This window comes from Mus caroli, unplaced genomic scaffold, assembly GCF_978045245.1.
Source record: "Mus caroli unplaced genomic scaffold, Mus_caroli_1 scaffold_8, whole genome shotgun sequence".
Taxonomy (NCBI): Eukaryota; Metazoa; Chordata; class Mammalia; order Rodentia; family Muridae; genus Mus; species Mus caroli.
This window is the reverse complement of record NW_028227263.1, coordinates 33,351,154-33,370,306: the sequence shown is the minus strand read 5'-3', so window position 1 is coordinate 33,370,306 and position 19,153 is coordinate 33,351,154. Positions and strand designations below refer to the sequence as shown.

Below are 19,153 nucleotides of genomic sequence, written 5' to 3'. Positions count from 1 at the left end.
TGCTGTTCTCCATTCATGGCTCACTCCCCAGCAAGCTCTTGCTAACAGCTCCATCTCCCAGCCTGATGTCCTGGAATCAGCCTGCCAATAGAAAAGCAGAAGGTCGGTTTCAGGGGCCCATTGCTCAGAGCCCTAGCAAGAATCCAGCCCAGTCCTGCCTCCAAATAAATGACATAGCCAGCCCCTGGTGGCAAAAGGCAGGTATTAGAACCTTCTGGCTCTGCTGGCCTCCATTTTGGGGCCAGTATTAAAATTGATGGCCTTTTGGACAGCTTCTTCGTGTATAAGCATGCTCTCTAATCTTGGCAGCCACCCTGAGAGGAAGCCATTCCATTATACCTTCTCTCCCTCCCTCCCTCTCTCCCTCCCTCCTTGTTTTTGACTACACTGGAGCTCAAGCCTAGAACCTCACATGCTAACCAAATGTTCTGCCACTGAGCTACAGCACCAGCCCTCCCCCATCCCCTTCTTACAAAAGGCCAAACCTCTTTGTAAGTGGCGAGTAGCTAACTGAATGGCCTGAAACCACACCACTTGGCTTGGGCATTTCTCATGGATCACATCCCTGCCCCAAGCCCATGTTCTTCCATGATACCTTACCTCTGCTTCTTTGGGGAATGTGGAGTCTCCGGCTTGTTTATCACCCCTAATAGACACATGTGGGTCCAATTCGCTGCCATTTCAGGGTCAGACTATCCAGAGAGGCCCTCTGTGGAGGAGGCTTATATCCCCCATGAGACCCTTTTCTTGCAGGTCAGGTTCCCATTCGTTTCTCAGGCCAGACCTGTCAGGCAGTCACTGTCACCCTGGTCCACTGAGGATGGAGAGCCAGGATTCAAGCCAAATGTCCAGCTGTCCTAAGGATGTGCCCAGAAATATCAGAAACATGTCCTATTTGTGTTCTATACACTAGACTCAGAATGGGTGACACCTGTGACATGGCTAGATGGGGAGGGATCAGGAACCCTTCAGAACGATTATACTGAAGGAGACATGTATGTAAGCACAGTGGGGTCGACATTGGTCACAGCAACCTGTCGTCTAGTTATGGATAATTTGAAGAGAAGAATGTGACAGCTCTAAGCATCAGGACGAAGGAGGAGATAAGAATGCCAATCCCACCCATGTGGCAGGGCATGCCACACACACGCTTTGGGATATCCCACTGTATCCCACAGTTCTGCCTCATTTTTATCCTGGTATCTAAAAACTGACTCGTAAGGATATGGAAATATTAACCACTTGTGCTGATGACGAAACATAGACATGTATCGAATCATCATACTATTTGATAAATAGGTTGTGATGGTTTGAATGGGCATGTCCCCGTCTGCTCACATGTCTGAATACATGTTCCTGGGTTGGTGGCAATGTCTAAGGTGGCCTTGCTGGAGGAAGTGTGTCACTGGAGGTAGGCTTTGAGATTAAAACATTGTCACTTTCAATTCACTCTCTCTGCTACCTGCCCGTGGTTGAGGATCTCACTTCCTTCTCTGGCTGCCATGTCTGTTTCCTTGTCAGGATGTCCCTCTGGAACCAGCGCAAGTAAACTCTTCAGTAAGTTGCCTTGGTCATGATGTTTATTTACAACAACAGGAAAGTAACTAATACACACGGATTATCTCAGTTCTCAAGCGCTGTGATAAACACCAAAAGCAGCTCGGGGGGAGAAGGTCAAGTTGGCTTGCGCTACCAGCTCACAACCCATCGCTGAAGGAAGTCATACCGGAACCCTGAAACAGAAACCACGGAAAAATGCTGCTTACTGGCTTGCTTTCTCACCTCTACACTAACTGGATGGCTTATATAGTCAGGACCCTTACATGGTAATGATACTGTGGGTTAGACCCTCCTATATCAACCAGCAATCAAGAAAATACCCCAGAGACATACCTACAGGCCACTCTAGTCAAGGTAGTTTCTGAAGTGAGACTCCTTCATACAACTCTGGGCTGGGTCAGTTTGACAACTGAAGCTAAGTAGGAGAGCACCATCCCACCTCTCAGAGAGGGAGCTATGTGCTAACACACTGTATGAGGTAAGTTTTGTTTTGTTTTGTTTCTCAAGGCAGGGTTTCTCTGTATAGCCCTGGCTGTCCTGGAACTCACTCTGTAGACCAGGCTGGTCTCGAACTCAGAAATCCACCTGCCTCTGCCTCCCAAGTGCTGGGATTAAAGGCATGTGCCTCCACTGCCCGGCATGAGGTAAGTTTTGAAAGATAAAAGTTAAGTTGACATTAAACTACAGGACCTGTCTTTGTCCTGTATTTAGGAATCGCTATTATCAAAGATTCTCCTCCAGTCCTAGGAGTGATGATATCAAGTGTGACCATGCAGGAGGGGAAAGGAGGCCTCGCCTGCTCCCAGCATCCAGGCCATGGAGGATGAGGACTCTTCTCTGTCAGTCTGACTAGATTTAGAATCACCTAAGAGACACACGTCAGTGAGAGTCAGGCTGTTTCCTTAGACATTTCACCCAGAAGGGAAGATGCACCCTTAATGTGAGCGGCATCATCCCGTGGGTGGGAAATCAGGGTAAAAGTGGGAAACGCAGAAAGGATTGCAAGCATCAGCGTCCAGTCACCTCTGCCCCCTGACTGTGCATGCAGTGTGGTGCCTACCTCACCCTCCTGCCACCGTGCCTTCTGCCATGATGGACTATAGCCCCTCAACCCGAGATCCAAACAAACCCCTCCTCTGTTAAGTTGCTTCTTGTCAGGTTTTGAATCATGGAGACACTAAAAGTAATTCACTGTCCAAGGACAGCAATACTTTACTACTGGGCCTGTGCCGACTGGGACATCAGCTCCTCCTGAGCCCCAGGCAAGTGTGTGTCATGGCTAGCTAGCTGGCCTTACAGTGCTCGTTTCTTTCCAGCATGACTGAGAAACTTGGTGGACTTGCTGAAAGCACAGGAGCCTCTTAGACTTCTAAGTGGAAAACAAATGTTAGCACACTACACAGGCAGATGGAGTCTGCAGGCCAAGCGTCCTTTGTGTGACTTTGAGGGGGGAAAGGGGGAGGAGGAAAAAGAGAAGGGGAAAGAGGAGGAGAGAAAGGGGGAAAGAAAGAGAAAAGGGAAAGGAAAGTAAAAAAGGAAAGGAAAGGAAAGGAAAGGAAAGGAAAGGAAAGGAAAGGAAAGGAAAGGAAAGGAAAGGAAAGGAAAGGAAAGGAAAGGAAAGGAAAGGAGAAGGGAAGGAGAAGGGAAGGAGAAGGGAAAGAGAGGGAGAGGGAGAGGGAGAGGGAGAGGGAGAGGGAGAGGGAGAGGGAGAGGGAGAGGGAGAGGGAGAGGGAGAGGGAGAGGGAGAGGGAGAGGGAGAGGGAGAGGGAGAGGGAGAGGGAGAGGGAGAGGGAGAGGGAGAGGGAGAGGGAGAGGGAGAGGGAGAGGGAGAGGGAGAGGAAAGGAAAGGAAAGGAAAGGAAAGGAAAGGAAAGGAAAGGAAAGGAAAGGAAAAACACATCCTTAACTGGGAAACTCCAAGAAATCGAAGGGTTCTGCAGCTCTTTCAGGCATATTCTGAATGCAAGGCTATCATCTCTAGGGTGAGAGGAGCTTGGGCTCCATCCAAGGACTTAATGGCTATTAATAGCTGATGTCAATAGGTCACTGTCCAAGGGACTCTGTAGCCTTCCCCTCTGATACACTGCCTTTCAGAGCCACGCAGAAAAGAGTTGTGCTACTTAGCAGAACCGACCAGAGAGCGGGCATGAGCTCACTTCGAAAGAAGGCCACTGCTCTCCTCAAATGACATTTCGAAAATGTCCTGACATTGTGTGTCCCCTTCTCTGTTCCTTGTTTAGTTTCATAGGATTTTGAAATGCTTCTCTAAGCAGAATCTCATTTACTTCTATAGCTGCCAAAATATAGAAAACAGTCATGGACAGACATGGTGCTACACCAGCCAGCCAGGCTCGCATGTTTAGGGGTTGCTATGATGTGCTATTATATATTATATATGTATATGTATATATCTACATATGTGTGTATGATAATATATAATGATTAATATTTATATAGTATAATGCATTAGAGTACAAAGATGAGCAAGATACTGTTCATATCTTGAGCTTACATGGGGTATGTGGTGTGCACCTGTTATTCCAGCTGTTCAGATGCTGAGGCAAGAGAATAGAGTTCGAGGGCAATTTGGATTATATAATGAGACTTAATTGCAAAAGAATGTATCTGCCCATCTTGTACTTACCATCTCTGGTTGCTACTATTTTTTAAGATTTTGTTTGTTTGTTTGTTTGTTTCCAGACAGGGTTTCTCTATGTAACAAAGTCCTGACTGTCCTAGACTTGCTTTGTAGACTAGGCTGGCCTCGAACTCACAGAGATCTCCCAGCCTCTGCCTCCCAAGTGTTGGAATTATTAAAGGCATGTGCCAACATGCCCAGCCCTAGATTTATTTATTCTATGTTAGGTACATAAATGTTTTGCTCAGGTATATGTACACAGCACACATGTGCCTGATGCTCTCCAAGGTCAGAAGTAGGCATTAGATCCCCTGGCGCTGAAGTGACAGAAGGTTGTGAGCTTTGAGGCAGATGTGGAGAGTGGAACCTGGGTCCTCTGCAAGGACATGTGCTCACAACCTCTGAGCCATCTCTCCAGCCCTAGTTAGTATTCTATTAATTTACATCTACTTGTTTATTAATGAGTACACACATACCATGGTGCTTATGAGATAGTCAGAGGACTTCTTGAAATGAGTTCTTTCCTTTCGCCTTATGGGTTCTGGGAACTGAACTCAAGTTGTCAGCCTTGGTGGCAAGCTGCCTACCTGCAGCAGGTGTCAGCCTTATTGCTGAGCTATCTTGCCAACCCTGGGTATTACTATTTTGTATTATCTATTTAATTCTATATTTCTCGTCTTACTCTCTCATTTACTCAGCACACATAATGTATTTTGCACTTTCAAAATGTATGCAGCTCTGTCAAGATTCAGGAGCATTTTTCTGCTTAGCAGACAGAAAAGGGAGTCTCAGGGAGGGGTAATTTGCCCACAACTTCTTAGGGTCCAGCCAAGAACAAACTATTAGGTCTCTCTATTTGGAGCCCACCACCTTCTTTGTGAGTCACGTGCTCTGTGTCTCTTGAGTCACCAAATGTTCCACATTACAATAAAAGACTCATTGTGAAGCCAGTACATGGATATATAGGTCTCAGAAGTTATTATCCATAAATAGTTTTTACCCATTTCTTTATCTGTTTCATTTCATCCAGTGGAGACTGCCCTTCCCCTACCAAGAGACACAGAGCTGGTGAATGGCTCATCTTCTACGGGCCCTTGGCTTCATGGTAAATTCCCTACAAATAATTCGAATATAAATATGTCTCTGGTCTCTTTCTTAGACCTTATTCCCAATCAAGAAAAGGGGTGGGACCATTCCTCTCTCTTGACTTCATATATGTGCACATGTGTACATGCACATGCATGTGCCCGTGGAGTCCAGAAATCAGCCCTCTATGCCATTCTTTAGGTGTGGTCTACTTGATTTTTGAGACAGAGGTCCTTGCTGTCCTGAAGCTCACCCATTAGGCTAAGTTGGCTGGCCAGCTCCCATCTGTGTCACATTAGCCCTGAGATTATGGGCGTGTGCCACCATACCTGATTTTGTTTCCACATGGTCCTGGGGTATCCAGGTCCCATACCTGTCTGACAAGCACTTTAACCAAGTGAGCCATCCCCCTAGTTCTCCCTTGGTGGTTTTGGGAATGAATTTTCCTCATGTTGGGATCTCTGATGAGTCATTTCCCGGATCCTACCATATGACTACTTTGAGCATCAGGAATCACACCTTTGCCACAAGCATCGCCTCGGTGCCTCAGGAAGTGACTTCAGGAACATCCAGGCCTGTGGAGCTGCTTCAGGATCAGCAGAAGAGTCTAAAACACCTCAGGCAAAAATGGGAGACATTGTCAGTCAGGTTGTCCTTGACCTTCCAGGCCTGTCGGGTTCCTGGGGGGTAATTCTAGTCAGAAGCCATTTACCACTCTGGGTTTAAAATCCTTTCTACCCTGAGAGCATACCTTCTGTACCTTCTTGTCGGCCCATCAAGAGGTGGGGACAATGAGTCCCCCATACTTCACAGCAAACCCATTTTAAAGTCTTTACGCCTCAGATCTCAGTGTCCTGGGGTATATCTAGGATCCTGAGACCCCTGGAGCACATGAGTCTATTCATATTGAATGTGTGCCTTAGGGGAAAAGCACTTGAGTTTATTCATATTGAATGTTTGCCTTAGGAAAAAAAATTGCTCAAAGTTCCAGAAAATCTGTCCAACTATCTCCCACTGGGCTCCGGGATTCCTAAGATCTTCAGAAGTTGGGCCCAGGATCAACACAAACCCAGCTTCTGCTGCGTTTCCACACATTTCCACATATCCTGTCTGCCTAGCTCCCTGTTCTCCCACTTGTCTTTTCAGAGACAGTCTCATGTAGTCCAGGCTACCTGGGACTTACTCACTGTGTAGCCAAGGGCCCTCTTAAACTTCTGGTGCCCTTGCCCCCTTGTAGGAGGATCACAGACATACACAGTTTATATAGCCTCACGCAGGCTGGGCAAGCATTCTACCAGCAGCTAGCCTGTTTCCTCACCTTCACTCAGCTTGGAGTTCTCACCCCAAGCTCTCTCCTTGGGCTCTAACTTGAGGCTTTCATTGCTTATGGCCATCTTATAGCATAGGGCAGACAAGCAGAGGACCCATTCTTCAGACTAAAGCCAAGTTCAAATTCTGAGACTTTGGTTTACCAGGGGCTCATCCTAAGGAGTCAGTCTTTCTGGGCTCAGTTTCCCTCATCTTCCCCACCTCTTAGTGATAATGGTAAAATACAGAAGGTCTGTGGTAAAGGGAGTGAAAAGGTCCAGCTCAGCCTTGATGTGGTGGTCACGTCACACAGCCCAACTAAACAGACTCCCTTGGTGCTTAGCACAGCTTTCTTAATTAACTTGAAATAAACCTTTGCCAGCTTCCTCAGCTGCCTGGAAGGAATTTCCCCTATGGTCCTGTTTTAGTAAAGAAAGAAGTCAGAAAACTGAATGGTCAGTAGTCAGCAGGTACTGAAGAGAGCTATGAAGTAAGCCGGATGCATCCAGCTTACTTCATAGCTCTTGGCTGTCTGGAGTAGAGGAAAACCTGGAATTACTGTAAGTTCATCATAGCAGCTGGTCCAAGCAAAACCCGCCAGACTTGCTTAGAGGCCAGCTCTGGATTGCAGCGATAGCTGTGGCCTTCTGAGAGGCAAGAAGAAATTATTTATCTAACTTTTTTTTTCAGTCCCAACCAAGAATTTTCTTTGGCTCAGAACAATGTTAAGGGCCGGTTCTCATTTGCATGGAACTCATGTGAGGATATGAATCTTTGACAGTGTTTGGAGACTTCTTAGAAAGACAAGCACTTTTCTTTCCACGGGTGCCTGTCTCATGATTCAGGAATAATTATTCATCCAGGAAAGCTAATCCTCGGGTCTCATTTGTGCTTGGATTGTGCCAGAACTGCCCATATAAGCACACTGTAATTTTCCACCGCATGCCGTCTGGGCATCACGAAGAGAGCCACCAAAGGCCACTTACCCTCCTTCCAAATTGGCAGTCTTTGTCTACTTGAACCCATGTTAACCAATGTGGCACATTTTAATGCATCTCACTGTGTCAAGCTGTGGCAGCAAATTAGAGTGCAGATCTTAGCAGCTGCTTCTAGAGCGGCTGTCTGGATTCTTCTCTGCAGCCCTGATGCCTCATGCCAGCCGCAGAAAAATGTGCCTATTAATTATATGTCCTGGAGAGGTTTCAAGACAGCCATGCCTGGCTGAAAATGTTGCCTTTTGTGCCTTCGTGTATGCTCACACTCTCGAATAAGTGAGCACACATGTGTGCGGGTATGTCTGTACCTGTATACACACTTGAGAACAAGCTCAGATGTTAGTCCTCAAATGCTGTCTACCTTTTCCTTGACACAGGATTTCCCACCTTGCCTGAAACTCAACAATTGGACTAAAGTAGATGGACAGGGAGCCCCAAGGATCTGCCCCTCTCTACCTCCCCAGACTGTTGCAGATGCATGCTATGGAGCCTGACTTTATAAACATTTCATTTGTTTATTTACCCATCTATTGATACATTTACGTGTCTCTCTCTCTCTCTCTCTCTCTCTCTCTCTCTCTCTCTCTCTCTCTCTCTCTCTCTCTCTGTGTGTGTGTGTATGTGTGTGTGTATGTGTGTGTGTGAGTGTGTGTGTGTGTGTGTGTGTAGGGTTGAGAGAGGCACATGAATGCCCCTGAGCTGCAATGGAGGTCAGAGGACAACTTGCAGGAGTCTGTTCTCTCTTTCTCCCATGGATAGAACCCAGGGTGTCAGGCATGGCAGCAAGGACCTTTCCCTACCAAGCCAGTCTCTACAGCTGGCTTTCCTTTCTTCTTTAAACATGGGTTCTGTGGGTTGGACTCTGGTTCCTGACCAAGCCATCTCACAACCCTCAAATGTTCTCATTTTTATATTATTATATGATAAGCTTTGAAGCAAGTAGTATTCAGAGGTGACTGAGCAGTCCTGCAATGGAGTAGTAGAGCATTTGGAGAAAACACCCAGCATCCCCCAATCAGATTCACATCTCCTGCGTCCAAGCAGTTATCATTCCAGAGTTGTGACCAGTGCTGGTTTAAAGAGCCCATTGCATTTCCTTGGTTTGCCATCCTTCTGGAAATTGGAATAGTCCAAGATAGTCACAAAAATGGCTATTTTTCAGGCTCCTAAATCATGAACAGAACTTCGTTTGTTTTTTGGTTTTGATGTTGTTGCTGGTTTGGTTCATTTTGGTTTGTTTGGTTTGGTTTTGGTGTGTTTGTTTTTGAAACAGGGTCTTACTCTGTAGCTCTGGCTGGCCTCAAAATTGGGGGGGGGGCTTGAAACTCGTGAAGATCTACTTGCCTCAGCCTTCCAAGTGCTGAAATTAAAGGCATGTGCATCACACCAAGCTAATCTAATCTAAAGTACTGAAAGGTCAAAATCAATATTTCCCCAAGAAGAGTTGTGAGTAGCATTTGAAAGTAGTGCATGGACAAGCCTCTTCCGGTCAGACCAGCACCGGGGTAGCTAGGGCACAGGGTCTGTTGACACTCGCCAGCTACCCACAACACCCGCCACAGGATCTTAAGACTTCTGGTGAGTGGAACACAGCTTCTGCTCCAATCCAATTGCTCGCGGGACCTGAGACTGCATTAGTTAGGGAAGCAGAAAACCGGCCTGAGTAGGGCCACAAGCCTCTTCGGGTCTGACCAGCACCTGGGTAGCTAGAGCACAGGGTCGGCTGACACCCGCCAGCTACCCACGACACCCGCCACAGGATTTTGAGACTTCCGGTGAGTGGAACACAGCTTCTGCTCCAGTCCAATCACGCAGGACCTGAGACTGCTTTGGTTGGGGGGGCAGAAATCCGGCCTGAGTAGGGCCACAAGCCTCTTCCGGTCAGACCAGCACCGGGGTAGCTAGGGCGTAGGGTCTGTTGACACTCGCCAGCTACCCACAACACCCGCCACAGGATCTTAAGACTTCTGGTGAGTGGAACACAGAGTCTGCTCCAATCTTTAAACAGTGACAACAATAACAACTAATCCCAGAGATTACCAGATGGCGAAAGGTAAACGTAAGAATCTTACTAACAGAAACCAAGACCACTCACCATCATCAGAACCCAGCACTCCAACTTCGCCCAGTCCAGGGCACCCCAACACACCGGAAAAGCTAGACCCGGTTCTAAAAGCATATCTCACGATGATGGTAGAGGATATCAAGAAGGACTTTAATAACACACTTAAAGAAATACAAAAGAACACTGGTAAACAGGTAGAAGACATTAAAGAGGAAGCACAAAAATCCCTTAAAGAATTGCAGGAGAACACTGCTAAACAGGTAGAAGACATTAAAGAGGAAGCACAAAAATCCCTTAAAGAATTGCAGGAGAACACTGCTAAACAGGTAGAAGACATTAAAGAGGAAGCACAAAAATCCCTTAAAGAATTGCAGGAAAACCAGACCAAACAGGTGATGGAATTGAATAAAACCATCCAAGACCTAAAAAGGGAAGTAGAAACAATGAAGAAAACCCAAATTGAGGCAACACTGGAGATAGAAACACTAGGAAAGAAATCTGGAACCATAGATACGAGCATCAGCAACAGAATACAAGAGATGAAAGAGAGAATCTCAGGTGCAGAAGACTCCATAGAGAACATCGGCACGACAATCAAAGAAAATACAAAATCCAAAAAGATCCTAACTCAAAATATCCAGGAAATCCAGGACAAAATGAGAAGACCAAACCTACGGATAATAGGAGTAGATGAGAATGAAGATTTTCAACTCAAAGGACCAGCAAATATATTCAACAAAATTATAGAAGAAAACTTCCCAAACCTAAAGAAAGAGATGCCCATGAACATACAAGAAGCTTACAGAACTCCAAATAGACTGGACCAGAAAAGAAATTCCTTCCGACACATAATAATCAGAACAACAAATGCACTAAATAAAGATAGAATACTCGGACACCATTGCATACACTAGCAAGATTCTGCTGAAAGGACCCAGATATAGCTGTCTCTTGTGAGACAATGCCGGGGCCTAGCAAACACAGAAGTGGATGCTCACAGTCAGCTATTGGATGGATCACAGGGACCCCAATGGAGGAGCTAGAGAAAGTACCCAAGGAGCTAAAGGGAACTGCAACCCCATAGGTGGATCATTATTATGAACTAACCAGTACCCCAGAGCTCTTGTCTCTAGCTGCATTTGTATCAAAAGATGGCCTAGTAGGCCATCACTGGAAAGAGAGGCCCAGTGGACTTGCCAACTTTATATGCCCCAGTACAGGGGAATGCCAGGGCCAAGGGGTGGGGGTGGGTGGGTAGGGGACTGGGGGGGGGAGTGTATTGGGGACTTTTTGGATAGCATTGGAAATGTAATTGAGGAAATTACCTAATTAAAAAAAAAAGAAAAAAAAAAAAAAGAAAGTAGTGCATGAAAGGATCCAGTCAATCAGAGAAATGCTAATCAGCACTGAGATCCGCTGTGACCTCACACTTGTTAGGGTAGGAGCGAGGAACTATGAGATAGAGAGTGTTGAGGTAAAAACACTATGAAAGGTCCCTTAAAAATTAAAAGTTGGCGCTGAAAAGAGGATTCAGTAGCTAAGAGTGCATAATGCCATTGCAGAGGACCTGGGTTTGGTTCCCACCATGTACCAAACAGTTCACAACTGTCTGTAATTTCCTCTTCTGGCTTCTGCAGACATTGCATGCCCATGATTCACATACAGATAAATAGGCACCCAGACACATAATTAATTTTTAAAATTAAAATTGGAACTACATATGATCCAACAACCCCACTTCTGGACATATATGTAACAAGAGGCGTGTCCATTGTAGTACTAGACACCATAGAGAAAAGTAGAATAATGTTAGTCATAAAAAAAAAGACGGGGCTGGTGAGAGGCTCAGTGGGTAAGAGCACCCGACTGCTCTTCCGAAGGTCCGAAGTTCAAATCCCAGCAACCACATGGTGGCTCACAACCATCTGTAATGAGATCTGACTCCCTCTTCTGGAGTGTCTGAAGACAGCTACAGTGTACTTACATATAATAAAAAAAAAAATCTTAAAAAAAAAAAAAGAAATCCCACCATTTGTGACAATGTAGGAGACACTGGGGGACAATATGCTAAATGAAATAAGCCAGACACAGAGAGAAAAATCAATATGAGTTCACATATGCACAAAGGTCAAGTTCATAGAAACAGAGAGCGGAATGGCAGTTACCCGGTTGCCAGGCACTCACAGAAATGAAGGTGTTGGTCAAAGGCCAATATCTTTTCACTTATAAAGAAGTATGTTCTAGGTGTCTGGTGCTCAGCTTGATACCTATAGTGAGTAATACTGTACTGCATATTTAAAAGGCCTAGAAAGAAATCGTAAGTGGGGGCCAGAGAGATGGCTCCACAGCTTAGAGCACTTACTGCACCTACAGAAGACCCAAGTTCTGTTCCCAGCACCCACATCAAGGAGCTCACAACTAGCTCTAAGGAATCTGATGCCCTTTTCTGGCCTCTGAGAGCACATACATTAACATGCACACACAGACAACACGATCAAAAAAATAAAATAATAATCAGGCCTGGTGTCACACACCTTTAAATTCCAGCACTGAAAAAGCAGGCAGAGGCAAGGCAGATCTCTGAGTTCAAGGTCAACTTGATCTACAAAGCAAAGAGTTCCAGGACAATCAGGGCTATGCAGAGAAACCTTGTTTCAAAACAAAACAACAACAACAAAAAAACCAATAAATAAATAAATAAACAAATAATAAAGTAATAAATCTTTTTAAAAAATATACATGTATTTTCAACATACAACACCCAAATAATAGTAATGCTATGAAATGATAACATAGTAATTTACTTCATTGTTGTAACTACTTTACAGTTTACACTTGTATCAAATCACTACATTGTATACCTAAATTATACACAATGCTATCAGTTATACCCACCAACAAATCACAGAAAAGAAAAACAATACCCAGCCAATGTTGGCACAGACCAATCTTGAAGAAATCTAGATCCTGGCTTCATTGCTTGTCTCTGGAGGAGGGGACTAGCAGCAGAAGAAAAAAAAGGAAAGAGTTTATTTTCATCATATGATTTTTAGTACTTTCAATCCAGTACTGGACATCATTTATATGCACTCTAAAATCATAGGTTTTTTTCAGCAAGTACATTCAGAATTTGGTCCAGCAAAGACAGATGGTGGCACTGGCTGCACAGCTGAAACCATCACAAGCGTTCTCCTGGAGCAGCCCCCTTTGCTGACCTCTGGGTTAAGGCTACTCATATATGTATTGTCTGATTTTATTTCCTTCAAAGCAACCCTGCGACTCAGAAGTGTCTAGGAAAGTTGCCTGATACAACCCAGCCCCCACAACACTGGATCACACCCAGGCCAGGTTAGTTATCCAGGATCCTCAGTAAAACTTGTTCTTCCGTGTGTGGCAAGAGGGTAGGGACTGGAGAGCAGTCTTGAGACTGTGAAAGAAGCTGGTGGCAGAGAAAGAATGTAACCCTTTCCCACCTGGGCAATGGAGCATGCTATACAAGTGTGAGAAAGGAGGCACTAGGTCAATGTACATTGGGAGCTTTTCCGGCAGCTCACTAGACCACAACCATCCTTGAGAGTCTTTCCCTTTTCATGATAAACCGCCCTGTTTCTATTTCTAATGATGTTTTCATAGTTACACAGATTGCCATGTCTCCTAGTTAACTTTGACTACCAGTTTGACACAGCCTAGAGTCACCTGAGAAGGAAGTCTCAACTGAGGAATTGCATTGATCAGATTGGCCTGTGGAAATTAACTTCATTGTTAATTGATGTGGACCAGCCCAGCCCACTATGGGCAGCACCATTCGTTGGGCTGGACTGTATAAGAACGCTAGCTGAAGTATAGGCCTATCTGTGAGCCAGCTAACAAGCAGCATGCCCCATGGTTCCTGCCCTGAGCTTCTGCCCTGACATCCCTCAATGATGCACCTGGAAGTGTAGGCCAAATTGTAACCCTTTTCTTTTCTAAATTTGTTTTGGTTAGAGTGTTCTATCACAGACCAGACAGAAAACTAGAGTACTGTGGGACACAAGAACGTGGGCTCTCCAATAGGTACCTCCCAGATCCACAGTGATAACTGTTCTGTTCCCAGGTTCTATCAGAGTGCTTGGCTCACAGGAGGTGTCTAATAGATGCTGGATGAAGGATACAAACCCTCATGGGATTTCCCACTCCTCAGTCTTCTGTCTGCAGAGTTCAGCAGAGTGCTCAGTACACAGGAAGTACCTCATACATGTTGCACAAATGATAAACAGAAAATGATCCAATGAATGCAAAGCAAATTTCCTCAGGGATGGGATGGGCGCTCCAGTGTTTTGGAGTGAGCCAACAACCCAGTGGTTGATTCGATTGTTGGATGGGAGCAGTTGTCATTTAGATGGCTATATTCTGGTGTGTTCACTTAAAAAAAAAGTCACACTGCTTTAGTCACACCTCTCAAAGCCTCATGACTTAAAAATGCCTTTCGGGTGGAGGACAGTTTCATAACAAACCAGGGAATGTGGTTTCCATTGGGCCACCCTTAAAAACAGTTGTTTTCCAGATGGTTCTATGAATGCATAAATATCTCTCCTGTGTTTTACCTTCAGTTGTCAGGAAAGTACTACACAGAGCTAGGGCCCAAACAGTTAAGCAGCCAGCCAACTTGGCCTCCTCTTGGCCTCCTTGTGGCCTCCCCTGACTCCCAGAAGAATGGTATGCACATGAGGTCGCCTGGCAGGCGGCCACATTCCTATGGGAACCTTGCAGCAGGGAGAGCCTTGGGACATTAAGAAGCAAATGTGTGGGAGTTATGGGGCTCACTGCAAATGACCCAAGGCCCTGGAAAAATGTGTGGAGTGTCTTTGACCCAGAGCACCAGCCCCGTCTCTGTCCTTGCTTAAATCAAGGCCTGAGTAGGAGCTTACAATGTCCCTGTGTTCTTCCAGATGAGAATGTAATAGAAACTCAATAAAAGAAGGCTGGGCTGGACAGTGACCTCTCTCCTTAGTTCTCCAAAGGGAAGAACCACACTGTCAGGAGTTTTGGGGTTTTTTTGTTTTGTTTTGTTTTGTGGGGTTTTTTTGTTTGCTTGTTTGTTTTTTGTTTTGGGGGGTGTCTTTTTTGTTGTTGTTTGGGGGTTTTGTTTTTGTTTTGTTTTTCAAGACAGAGTTTCTCTGTGTAGCCCTGGCTGTCCTGGAACTCATTTTGTAGACCAGGCCGACCTCAAACTCAGAAATCCACCTGCCTCTGCCTCCCAAGTGCTGGGATTAAAGGCGTGCGCCACCACTGCCCCGCATTTGTTTTGTTTTTTTAATCTTGTTTTCATTAACCATTGTGACTGGTTTCTATTTGAGATTCATTTTATTTTTTATTTCTATGTAGCATCTGTGTCTATATGGGGAGTGTGTGTACACAGTGCCCTCCACCAGCCCCACAACAAACCAGTTGTACAACCCCAAGCCCCTGTCTGCCTCAGTTTCCTCATTTGTAACATGGGGATGATGATGATCCATCACCTTACAAGGATGTCAAGGGGTGAGCGGAATTAATGGTTGCAGAATTACTTCACACTTTCTGAAAAGGAACCATTGGAAGGGATTGCTGGAAGAAATGAAACAACTGAGTCTTTAGCCTTTCCTGCATTCTCATTAATCTCCTCACGCGGTTTTCTCTACTCCATGTAAAAACTGGCTTGCTCCCGTGAAAACACTCTTGACCTAAACCAGGCTCAGAACATGCCGCTCCCCTTCCCTCCCCCACCCATTCATTCTCCACACAGCGCTGCAGACTCCCACGAGCTGATTATCTCCAGAAATAATGCTCACTGAAGGAATTGCTGTATCAATAAAGGGATTTCCAGGCTGGAGAGACAGCTCCATTGTCAGGAGAACTTGCCGCTGTTAGAGACGACCCAAAACCGCAGTTCCCAGCACCCATGTCAGGCACATGGAAACTGCCTGGGACTCCAGCCCCAAGGGATCTGCCTTCCTCTGAACTCTGTGGGTACCTGCACTCATGGGCAGCACAGGCACACCCATGCACAAATTATTTTAAAATAATTTTTAAAAATAAATCTAAAGCCAGGCGGTGGTGGCGCATGCCTTTAATCCCAGCACTTGGGAGGCAGAGGCAGGTGGATTTCTGAGTTCGAGGCCAGCCTGTCTACAAAGTGAGTTCCAGGACAGCCAGAGCTATAGAGAGAAACCCTGTCTCGAAAAAACGAAAAAAAAAATCTAAATGTAAAAGAATTTTCAAGGCATACATAGAGAAAACTTCTGCCTTCTGCGGAATATGGAAAGTCCTCCTAAGAGGAAAGACAGACCACATTCACTGGCAAGAAGAGTCAGTAGCAAATAGGCATGTTGCCTTGGATTAATATGTAATAAACCCATATATGGATATTATAAATGTATAGATAAGATACACATGTATGGGGCAGCTAAAGGAGGAAGTTTGGGTTGTATACTGCCTATGTGTTGTTTCAAATAAAATATTAAAAAAAAATTTTTAAAAGATACACATGTATGCTTTTCAGAGCTAGGCAATGTGATTCTGAGGTTCATATGGATGACTAAACAAAAATATTGAAAGAAACTTAAATGTAGAAGGAACTAACTTAAGAGATTCTTTTTTAACGCCATTCTGAGCATAGTGCGGCATGCCTTTGAATCTCAGCACTCAGGAGGCAGAGGCAGGTAGATCTCTGTGAGTTTAAAGTCAGCCTGGCCTACAGAGTAAGTTCCAGGACAACCAGGGCTATATAGAAAGACACTGCCTCAAAAAAGAAAAACGATAAATAAATACATAAATAAATAAATAAATAAATAAATAAAATGTAAAAGGCCTTCAATTAGCTACGTAGCTAAGAATCCTCTTGAACATCTGGTCCTCCTGCTTTGACCTCCCGAATGTTGGGATTACAGGTGAACAACCTCACGCTGGTTCACACAGTGCCAGAAATCAATCCAGGGTTTCATACATGCTAAGTAAGCACTCTAACCATTGAGCTTCAACGCCAGTCCAGTTTAGCAGTGAAGTTTCTGATAAAACCTCAGGAGTGAAGCATCGTCATTTTGGTGCAGAAACTCCCTGACTTACGTGTGGTACAGAATAAGACAGAGCCTTTAGTGACAAAAAGACATCCAGATTTAGAAAAACAAAAACAAAAACAAACAAACAAAAAACCCTGAAAACTCTAAGCCTACAATCCCAGGCAGGGTTCCTCAATTCTCCAATCTCCAGCTTGTTCCCCATCCTGGGAACCTGTTAGGTTCCTGCCTGTTACTGGACTGGTGGTCATCTCAGGCTTGCTTTTTTCAGCGAATATTATTAGACTACTGATCATTCAGATGTTCATAGGTCAGAACACTGACATAGAGACATAACCTCTTCTCTCTGCCACCTACTGATGCACATATGACAAGAAGCCACACCTGCAGTGGCTCTAGGGGCAGGTGACAAATTTTATTTACTTATTTGTTTGCTTGTGCATTTATTATTTATTTATTTTGGTTCTTCAAGATATGATTTCTCTGTGTAGCCCTGGCTGTCCTAGAACTCCAGCTGTACACCAGGCTGGCCTTGAACTCACAAAGATCCAATTGCCTCTGCCTCCCAGGTGCTGGGATTAAAGGTGAGCACCCCACTCTGCTAATGATCAAGGAAGACTCTCAGTATCAGTCTTGGGCTTAAGCAGACACAGATAAATATGCGTGTGTGTACTCACACTCGCATACACACATAGGCAAACATGTAAGCATGCACGCACACCACACGGAAGGCACATGCAAAAATGTAAACTTATGAATATGGAATATGTGACTAATGAGGATAAGTTACAGTTAGAGTTACCATACCTCATATTGTATCTCAGGAAGGATTCTAGAAGACTGGATCTGGAAATATAGAACAAAATAATAAAAAAGAAGCAGAGAAAAGCATAGAGAAATTTCTTTATGACCTTAAAATGAAGAAGACTTTTAATTTTAAAAGATCTAAAACCCACAAATAAATATGGTAAGTTTGACTTCTGGGAAACTGAATAAATAAATACTTGAGGCAAAAAAAAAAAAACCTATTATAGCTGAAGTCAAATTTAATTTATCAAGTTGTCAAAATAACAGAAGATAATGAAAAATAAGAAAAATGTTTCCAACTTATTTGAGAGCAGAAGGATAATGCCCTTCAATATAAAATGTCTTATGGGCTGGAAGATGGCTCAGCTGTCCTTTGGTTCTTATACCCACACTGGGTAACTCCAGATTCAAGGGTTCTGAAGCCTCTGGCTGCTACAGGCACTTGCACTTATGTGCACATACCAACGCATAGACACATTACCAACACACACACAGACACACACACTTAAAATAATAAAAATACATATCTAAAAACTCAAGCTCATCTTGGTCGTTCTCCCAGCCCCAACAGACTTGTAAGAAGTCAAGGATGCATAGAATGTCGGTGCGCTGGGGTTACTGCTGTAAGAGACGCTCCCTGGTCAGTGCCATGCTGTTTACTTTCTACTGACTGCAGCCTGTGGTGAAGGGCTCCCTCTCTCATTCTCCTTGTCCTGCAGTTCTAAAGGCTGGGGGATGGCTCCATGGTGAAATGTATTGGCTACTCTTGTAGAGAACCTGGGTCCAATTCCCAGCATCCATGTGGAGGTTCATAACTGCCTAACTCCAGACCTAGAGGAACTTATGCTTTTCCTGACCTCTGTGGGCTCCTACATACACCCAGCACACATGCATGCACACACACACACACACACACACATGCACATAAAATAAATATCTGTCTTCAAAAGAAGTTGTTGTATAGATCCAAACTGTGTCTAAAAGTCACATGTACACACAAAAAAAATGTCTTTGAATGTGGAACCATTCATGTGGTTGTGGCGTTTCATTATAGAATAAGCTCAGAAGCAGGGTTGGCACACTAAAGCCAAATCTGCTCCACCATTAAAGTTGGTAAGAACCCAGTCACATCAATGCCTCCACATTTGCTTAGGGTCACTTCCATGCAGCAGAGACCATGGGGAATGCAAAGCCAAAGATACTATCTAAAAAAAAAATTGCTGAGTCCCAGCCAGACTTGCTGCCACCCAAGCCATGGAGTCTTCTGTATCTGATAGTAGGGGTCAGGGGTCATCCCTCTCCTTCCCCGGATGAAAGAATTGGACAGCCACCCAGGAACGATGCTGAGAGACATTAACATCAAGAGACAACTGTAGGCTGGAATGTGGTTCAGCTGATAGACCATTTCCTTAACAAATACAAGGCTCTAGGTTCAATTCCCCAGTACTGTATAAACTGAACCTTGTGTTTAATGACAGTAATCCCAGCATGAAGGAGGAGGGGAGGCAGGAGGATCAGCAGTTCCTGGTTATCCTCACCTACATAGTGAGTTTCAGACCAACCCAAGTTACCTGAGATCCTCCCTCCCCTCAGAGAGGGGGAGGGAGAAAGATGAGGGAGAAGTAGAGGGAGTGGGAGGGCGAAGGAGGTGTGCGGGAGGGGGG

The 19,153-nt window shown here is 44.8% G+C and overlaps 1 protein-coding gene and 1 non-coding gene across 2 annotated transcripts in view; both read right to left on the bottom strand.

Annotated features, from left to right (window-relative positions):
* Nucleotides 1-1,573: 1,573 nt before the first annotated feature.
* Nucleotides 1,574-19,153, bottom strand: part of LOC147002874 (uncharacterized) — a 76,385-nt gene continuing 58,805 nt past the window's right edge. Inside the window, exons 3-6 of the mRNA XM_085842439.1 lie at nt 17,490-17,528; nt 12,576-12,650; nt 5,803-5,890; nt 1,574-1,733 (exon numbers count right to left, since the gene is read on the bottom strand). Of these exons, the coding sequence (XP_085698565.1) occupies nt 5,878-5,890; nt 12,576-12,650; nt 17,490-17,528 (127 nt within the window). The 3' untranslated portion in view covers nt 1,574-1,733; nt 5,803-5,877. The remainder of the gene's footprint in view (nt 1,734-5,802; nt 5,891-12,575; nt 12,651-17,489; nt 17,529-19,153) is intronic.
* Nucleotides 16,959-17,088, bottom strand: LOC115031648 (small nucleolar RNA SNORA17). The gene has a single exon (XR_003837317.1). It is a non-coding gene; the product is annotated as a small nucleolar RNA SNORA17 (small nucleolar RNA).